Source organism: Fukomys damarensis, unplaced genomic scaffold (genome assembly GCF_012274545.1).
Source record: "Fukomys damarensis isolate Sample0158 unplaced genomic scaffold, DMR_v1.0_HiC HiC_scaffold_32, whole genome shotgun sequence".
Taxonomy (NCBI): Eukaryota; Metazoa; Chordata; class Mammalia; order Rodentia; family Bathyergidae; genus Fukomys; species Fukomys damarensis.
Genome location: NW_022900944.1, coordinates 36,621,761 through 36,630,730, shown reverse-complemented (window position 1 = coordinate 36,630,730; position 8,970 = coordinate 36,621,761). Strand labels below are relative to the sequence as shown.

Sequence of the window (8,970 nt, the reverse complement as noted above, 5' to 3'; positions counted from 1 at the left end):
ATAATAAAATTCAAAATAGCAAAGAACATGAAAAATTTTCAGATTATTTGCCAACTAAATATATCAAAGAATACTATTTTTCACATAACAAAAATGCCTAAAAATGTACATTTGAGAATATAAATATTCTCTTTGTGGAATAATAAAGGTAAATAATAAATTGCTTAATACAGTTTGCAAGAAATGTTTATTATACTATTAAATACATACAATTCAAAAGAAATCAAATATAACTGATAAAATAATTATTTCATGGCTAATCTTTTGGTAAAGTGCTATTTCATATTGAAAAGTTAGTAAAGGCTAAAAATTCTGCATGTTGAACCACCATCCTGAAAGTATTAAAATTTTTCATTATTCACTATGTTCATCACATTCATATGTTCCCAATACAAGACCATAAATGATACCTTAAAAGTTAATAAAATCTTTTTATTCACTGATTATTTCCTGGAAGTTAAAAATGACGACAGCATTACCGGATGATGCTTTTCATGATACAAGAGTGTACTAGACACAACTGTTCATTGTTTTAAGAATGATTTTTGGTTTGAAGCTGTCCTATTTTCCAACTGGATGGTTATAGTTAGTAAAATATTCATAAAATAGCACACATTTAATTTGAACCATAAGAGAACACTGGGTCGATGGTTTAAAGGCAGTGAATGGCATATATATCAAGAGTTCAGGGATGATGAGTCCCCTGAAATCCATAACTAACATTATCAAGTGCTACAGGAAAACATTAAGGACAGACTCATTTCCTTTCATGAATCAATTCGTTAACAGCATCAGCCAATGAGAGGAAACTTAGTTGGAGAAACTCTCAATAAAGGCACACAGGTGCAAATCATAAACAGATAACTAAGATCAACTAAACTATATATGCAAGCATGGGTGTATCTACTCCAAGCATTCACACACACAAGGCTCAATACCATTACTGCATAGATGAACTCTATGCCTATGGCTGTATCATAGAGATCAGAACTAGATGATAAGTTTTCCAGAATTAACAAAACTTTGAATGATGCAAAAATCAGCCTTTCCTCAAAATGAAACACATTAAGATAGTAGGGAAAACATGCAATGAGATTGGAAATTATGTCACAAATATTGAATCTCAGAAAGGACACATTCAATTTCATAATGGAAGGTTGCTGATTTCTTCTCTCTCTCCTTGAATAATCAAATGCAAATGCCTTTTAGCAATGGCAGCATTCAAATCCCACAAAAAATCAAGCAGTGTCCCCTTAAGGAGCAACTCCATTGGCACAAACTGTAAAACCTGCTGGGGTGTATCAGCGTTAAGCAAAGTGCTCAGTAATTCATTCATATTCTGCAGATACTGGAAAACTGGATTTGGAAGATTCTGATAACCAACACATAGCAGGACGGCACAGGTTCTCAGGGGCTCAGAAGACGTGGGACAAGAAAACGTGATGCATCTAAAACAACTGCGAAGTATAAAGATCAAGCCAGCCATAAATCTTGTTAAACAAGAAAGTACAGGCAAAATCATAACATCTCCTATATGAAGCTGCTGTAATGAATGTAGAAAGCAGTCCAAAAACAAATGCTGGTAATTTGGGTCTCCATCATGAAGCAATGAACAGCTAAAAGTCATGAGTTCAGCAGATTCCAGGATTTGAACTTCCAATGGCATATGCATTTTAATTTTAACATCATGGAGTGTTGATACACCTACAAATAGGCACTTTATTTGGCTGCTGGTTTCTATAACCTGCTTGTCCTGAAGGCACTGGGTAAGACTAAACAACTCAGAAAATAACAGTTCTTCTGAAAAAATGTGACAAGAACAGTAATACTGCTGTTTTGGCCTAAACTTGGAATCCAAATTCAAAGTTTCTCCTAAGGACTTTTCAACTGCTTCATTAAGAGCCTTTAAAATTTCGCCATCGCAGAAAGGAGAGCACTTTACCTTCGGCAGTTTCTTTCCTTCTATAATATGCCAGAAGTCACATTCAAGATCGGAAGCTGTCCCTTCTAAAAGAGAATTTTGTCCAGGATGATACACAGCATGTTCTTCAGCCCAACTGTTAAAGTACCCCTTAGCTACTTTATCTTTCCATGATAGGGTTTCCAGAATCTTCCTTTCATTATAGGTTTTAAAATATCTGTTTCTCTGCCCAAACCACTTTGTATTGGTACTACAACCAATGTTATATTTTTTTACTAGCCAATTATTTCGGGAAAGAGGTTTCAGTTGAAATTTTTGCATAAAATATTGTACCGCACAATCCCTTAAATTATTCAACTTTGTTTGTTCCTCTTTTCCCATGCATTCAAACAGACGGATATTCTCAGAAATAGTCTCTAACTGATATTTATGAAAAAAAGCACAACATTCTTCATGTCTTTTAAGAAAAGATTCAGGAATCACATGATGGGGAAAGAGAGCTTTCCTAGTCATTTCAATCCCAAAATTTAGCACCATCTTAGACAACACAGGATGGATGGCCTCTCTTCCCTTATACTGGAGACATACCACATAGACTTCCGAGTTTCCTGCCTTGCTAGTTGCAGGTTTGAAAACATGGACTTGGTCAAAGGAACAGTTTAACAAGTACATCAGGTTTATGGAACAATGTTCAAACAAAGTAAACATCTTCAGAACAAAAGACCCACCATATCCAAGAGTAGTCAGAGCAGTGACAACTTCACAGTAATGCAAAGAAGAGACTAAAGCTTCTTGTTCACCTGGGTTTCCTTGGCAATCAAAACTACCATCTGCAGTGATCAAGTGAATGGTAGCCATGCTACTTAGGAAATTCTCAAGTCCAGTCAGGTATTCCAGGGTCATGATATCACCAGTGTTATCTGGACCAAAGTACCACCAATGCAAGGTATTTGCAATGAGCCGGTCATCCATGATCATCATAACGTTATCATTTGCTTCATTGTATGGATTCAGAGTATTAGCTACCCAACTCCACTCACAAGGGAACTGATGAGATTTTAAGTAGTGGTTGAGACTAGCTATAAAAGCTCCAGGAGCTTCACAAAGGTGAACAGAATTCAGTTTTCCATTCTGAAAAGCTTCCTGTGGAATAAGTGGAAAGCTACACAAAATCTCATGGAATTTACACCATGCCTGAGTACAAAGTTCAGCATTCACAGATTTTTTCACATGAGAAATGATTTTTCCTGCTTTATTAGTATAAGCAGTGTGCTCATGCCACTCATCCAGTTTCTTATCGCTCAGGAGATTTTTTACTTCATTTAGAGAGTTCTTCAAGTCAAGAAATGCATTAAGTTCTGTGTGATCACAGATGAAAATCTCACTGGGATCTGGTAACTGCCACTCATTATTAAGTGGCTTGCAATAAGAAAAGTTCTTGGCAAAGAGTTCAAAAATGTCATCAAGAACATCTGGGCTGAATGTCTCAAGACTTGCTAACTGCTGAACTGATGACTTTCTGCACTTGCTCATTTTCAAATCAAATTAAAATCTAGGAGAGAAAAACATTAAATTAATCAAATTATTAGTAAACAAAATATCATTGGCAATAAATCCAATAACACTCATAACAAACCCCTAAAATAGGAAGGCTAATGTCACCACATTCTGATATAAAAACAAGGCAATATGAAATAAAAAGAATAAAGGCTTCAAAATCCAATAGACTTGGGTTCCACTTTTCCTACTTACAGCTTAATAAGGGGTTTGGGAAAACTGCATCTTGAGATTCAATTTAACAAAAAAACTGTTGTGTCATTTTTTTTTAAAGAAGGATAAAACACACTGGCATATAAAGAACATACATTAAAAAGTATTCATCAGTGGGCCAGGGATTTAGCTCAGGGGTTCCACCGCCTGCCTCGCAAGCACAAGGTCCTGAGTTTGATCCCCAGTACCAAAAAAAAAAGAGTACTCATCAGTGAATGGTAGCTTTTATCACAGTAACATGTCTAGCTCCTCCCCAAAGTTCTCTACCCACAGTTGTGATACCACCCACATGGCCACAAACAACCATTTAGAGATTCATCTCTGTCCCGTTCTAACAAGCAACTTTTAGCATTTTTAAAAATTCCCTTCGTAGCTCACCTCCTTCCAGAGGGGGCATCTTGCACCTGAACCTGGTACTTAATCTTATTATCAAACCCCTTGGCATTACCTAACTAACCACCTACTAGGATTTCTAAACACATCCACTGTCCAAATTTCAGAGTCACGTACTTTGCTGGTATCAATCATCTACACAGGCCACCAACTCACATTCACTGATAAGAGTTTGGATCTATAATGTTCCCTCAAAGGCCTAGGTGTTAAAGGCCTTGGTCCTCAGCCTGTGCTATTGGGAAGTGATAGAGGCTTTAAGAGTGGGGTCTTATAGAAGAAAATTAGGCATGTTGGGATCTCCCCCCTGCCCCCAGCCTGGGTCAAGGCAATTGGTCAAGTGACCACAGACTGAAACTTCTGAAACTGTGAGCCAAAATAATCCTTTCCTTCTTATAAATTGTTTCTCTCAGGTATTTTGCAACAGTGATGGGAAGTCGGCTAATACATTCAGCACATTGTCCTTCACTGGTTAACCTCATCCTGCTTGCTGCTGGTCGGCTAATACATTCAGCACATTGTCCTTCACTGGTTAACCTCATCCTGCTTGCTGCTGGTCGGCTAATACATTCAGCACATTGTCCTTCACTGGTTAACCTCATCCTGCTTGCTGCTGGTCGGCTAATACATTCAGCACATTGTCCTTCACTGGTTAACCTCATCCTGCTTGCTGCTGGAAGTGACCAGAGTTCCCCCTGGTATGTCTTTAACTTAAGAGTCCTGCCTCTAATATGATTGGTCCTACAGTTCCGTGTTTACATTATAACATCTTATTATTTCTGCTTGCCACTAAAACTTAAAACAATTTGATAGCAGAATTTTAAAATGAAAGAATAAAGCCTTACCAAATATAATTACAAACACACTACCAAATATAATTACAAACACATTTACTCTACTGTATTTTGTGTTTTAACATTGTCCAAGAAATCAAAAACATCTCTCTCCTGGAAAGAAAAAATGATAGAAGAAAAAAATGAATTGCTTAATGGCACAGTGTTGGGAAAGTTCTAAATTTCAACAGAGCAATGAGTATTACAAGGTGCCTGTTAGTACAATTTAATAGGTGCTTTCACTCATGAATTCTATACTTAATTTAGCATATTCAATGCATTCTAGAACTACTTTTGTAAAAACCTAAATTTGTTTGATGTGAAAAAATTGACAACTAAATCATCATCCCATAAAAAGCAGACGTTCAAAGAATGAAACGGGAAATAGGTGAGCTATTTCCATAAGTACAGTAATACCCAGATGACTTCATTCTATTAGTGTTTACTTTGTATTGTTCTTCTAGCATACTTTATCTCTTTTATGTACAAGTTCATCGACTTTGTAATAAGTTTGATGTAACAGGTTTCTCTTTAGTCATTTTTGTTTGCCAGAGTATATTTACAAATTATATGTAAATATAGGTTAACTGTCACAAGTATTCACTGACATTGTTCTTACCTTAGATTTTTTTTTTAAGTTAGAAGCTACAGCCAAATCTGAAGATAAAAGTGATTCTGCATTCACTGAAGTCCTAAATAAGGGTAAGTAAAAGTTTATTAAAACAAGCTCTTCTATTTTAATTTAAATGGTGCTTGCTAAATACTTCAACTATGTTTAGGTCTCAAATATATTCTATTTTCAAGTCTGATTTCAGTTATTAATTTCACAAACTAATTAATGGCTTCAGTTAAGCTGTAAAATCTTACCTAAATTACATAGGCAATTGCCTTTACATAGGACAACTAAAGAGATTCAAATGCTCTATTGTTCTTCCTAACTATACTTCATCTATGCTACCAGGCAATTTTTATTACAACTTTCCTTACTCATTCCACTCCAGCCACACAAATCTTCCACTGAAGACACCACACACATTCCAAGCCCAGAACTATGCACTGCCTGTTCCCTCTACCTGGGATGCAATTCCTCAGGTATCTGCAGTGCTAATTTTCTCACCTTCATCCAGTATTTGCCTAAATGTTATTTTCTCTGTGACATCTATAGGCCTTGACACACTTACTTTTTAAATTGTATCTTGCATTACCAATGCTCCTTACTTTTTTTCCATGACACTCATTTCCTTTAAACTTCTTTATGTTTACTGTTTATTGTGATCCACACACTAGAATGTAAGTTAAATAGGGCTGGAATCCTTGTTTTGCTTACTTATATATCATGGTAAGAAGTTAGAACAGTGCCTAATTAGGACAAAGTAGAGAACTCTTTAGTTCTAAGTATTTACTGAATAAACAGATACAGTACATTGCACAAAAGGCACTTTTCTGATCACTTACAGAACGAGTCATAATAATACATTTTAATTGCACTCTAGCATTTCAATGCATGAGAAGAGGCAAAACAAAAATCTGTGGTTTCTAGACTGCATGGAAATTTTTTCCAGTATGTAATCTTTGGTCGCTTTCATTAAGCACTCCACGGAGCTTCTCGACATCATAACTCTGCTAGGTGGGTCGGTATTACCATTCTTACTTATATTGCAGATTCGAATATGAAGTTACACAGCGTCCTGCCTAAAGCCACAGGGCATACTTGTACAATTAGGGAACCAAACACAAAAGATCTCAACAGATCGTGTCTCTTTCAAGTAACACGAAGGAAACTTAACAAGTGTTTTTCACAACTCCTCCGGGGAACTGAAAAGAACAGTGTTTATCCAGCGCTTACTTTGGGTCAAGATCTCATTTCATCCTAGTGAAAGAAAGTTCCATCTAGAGACCCAGCCTCTGACCTGCAGGAAACTCAGTCGCCCCAGCCCCTGCCTCACCCATCAGAAAGTCCAGACCCAAACTCGCAACCAGGCCTGGATGACCTTCGCTTACGCCCACCTGGGCCCCACGGTCTGGGGAGACTGCGCTTCACTCGCTCTCCTCACTCGAGGAAGCCATTCTCCACTTCCCTTCAAGGTCTGCTTCCTGAGCAGGTCGTTCCTTCGGGTCTGCGGCAACCCCAGCCACAGGGGAGAAAGGTATCGCGGCTGGAGGCCAGGAAGACGGCCCGACCCTCTCTCTTGGCTCCTGCACCCAAAGCCCTCCCCGAGGACTTCCCTAGCCGAACGCCTGCCTAGAGCAGCCCCGACAGTCTCACCGCGCACGCGCCCGGCTGGGCTTGCGTCACGTACGCTAAAGTCACGCACGCCGTCGACTCTCGCGGCGTTGAGCCTTTAGGTCACAGGGTTTTGTTTCTCCGGGAGATACTCTGACAGAGAAAGGCCTGCTTCCGGCGGCCCGGGTGCTATGGCAACGGAGACTGCGCTTGCGTAGCTGGCGGGGTGGGGTGGAAAGGGGCGGAGCTTCCCCTGGCCACAACCCAAAGATTTTCTTTACAGCCTTGTTGAGCGAATGTTATTAGTTCGTGGCATAGACTGGGTTGAAACTAAAGCTCAGAACACATACGGTTAAAAGCCAAACTAGGGGAACTGAGAGATACTGTTGTTACACTGTTATTATAAATAGGGGCATATGAGGAAGACTAACCACAGAAGAAAAATGGATGAACATTTGAATAGTCCAAAACAACTGAGTCATAGAGCCAATAAAGAGTATAAACAAGGTTTTTAATCTATTGTTAAAAAGAGAATTGTGAGTGTTTCATTTTGCTTAGATTAAAAAGATTGAAAATGTTGGTGAGACTATGGAAGAACAAGTTCTAACTGAGTGGGAGTGTTATGGTTTACAGTGTAACTGGATGTCTCGCCCAAAGACTCAGGTACTCATAGACGGGTTTGAGGGTGGTGATTATACCATGGGGGCGTGATGCTCATCACTGGATTAGTCCACCGATGAATTTATAGCGAAATGTGACTTGGGAGGTGAAGCCTGGTTGGAGAAGTTGGGTCCCTGGGTGTTTGACCTCCCTCCCTCTTCCCTGGAGATCGCTCTCACGTTCTCTCCTTCCCTCCTCTTCTTCCCTCTCCCTTTCACCCTCCCCTCCTCTCTTCACCTCTCCCGCTCCTCCTCTCTCCCTCTCTTTCCTTTCAGTGTGTCAGGGCATGAATTGTTTCACGTCTGGGATGCCCTTCTGCTATGTACGCTGCCCTGCCTTGGAGCCAGCTGACCTTGGACTGAAACCTCTAAAAACTGTGAACCAAAATAAACCTCTTCTCATTTAAGTTGTGGGTGTCGGGTATTTTGTCCCAGAAACAAGGAATGGAACTAAAATAGAGAGTAAAAATTAGTGTAAATCTACAGAAGGCAAAATTTAAAATAGGAATGCGCGTTAGCCCAGCAGGTTCCAAACTTGGCAATTTACTCTTAAGAAATAAATAACTAATGCTCACTTCAGACAGAAGGCTCATTTCAGCACTTTAACAGCAACAACAATAAAAGAGGGAAATACAGTTTCTACTTAAGGACATTAATTTATGGTACATAATATGGAGTTACATGAAGCCATTAATAGGCTATAACTGTCAATATATATGAAGCCAGTAATAGGCTTATTTGCCAATAGTTTCACATGAAAATAGAATATAGAACTGTGTGTAGAGTTTGAACCACTGATATTAATATATTTTAAGTATAAATTCATTTTTTCAAAATTTTCAGGACATGCTTCAATGGAGAAAAGTTTTATCTTTCAAAAAATGGAGGTCATTCGGATGTTAATATGGATAAAAGCCTTATTTGGACTCTTTCTTCACACATCATTAATAAAAATACACTTCGCTTAGATTGCCGATGTATAGTTTAAAAACTCAAAAACCATAAGAAAACATCTTTGTAACCTTGCAGTAGGCCAAAATTTAATAACTGGACATAGAAAGCACTAACCATTAATGAAAAGTGTGTAATTGTACTATATTAAAATTAAGATTATTCATCAAAACACACCATTGAGAGTGAAAAGGGAATAGGAGAAATATTTTACATATATAT

General features: G+C 38.3%; 1 protein-coding gene across 4 annotated transcripts; it reads right to left on the bottom strand.

Moving 5' to 3' along the window:
- Positions 1-223: 223 nt before the first annotated feature.
- On the bottom strand, positions 224-7,598 carry Cmtr2 (cap methyltransferase 2). 4 transcript variants are annotated; one of them, XM_033757987.1, is made up of 3 exons: positions 7,181-7,598; positions 5,534-5,606; positions 224-3,473 (listed from the first exon to the last, which is right to left on the bottom strand). In XM_033757987.1, exon 3 carries the CDS (start codon positions 3,452-3,454, stop codon positions 1,145-1,147), a length of 2,310 nt encoding a protein of 769 aa, XP_033613878.1. In that variant the 5' UTR covers positions 3,455-3,473; positions 5,534-5,606; positions 7,181-7,598; the 3' UTR covers positions 224-1,144. The 4 variants fall into 4 exon arrangements, with proteins under 4 accessions (XP_033613878.1, XP_010642754.1, XP_010642751.1 ...); XM_010644452.3 differs by having other exon boundaries at positions 7,215-7,598; XM_010644449.3 differs by having other exon boundaries at positions 6,922-7,202.
- Between the last annotated feature and the right edge of the window lie 1,372 nt (positions 7,599-8,970).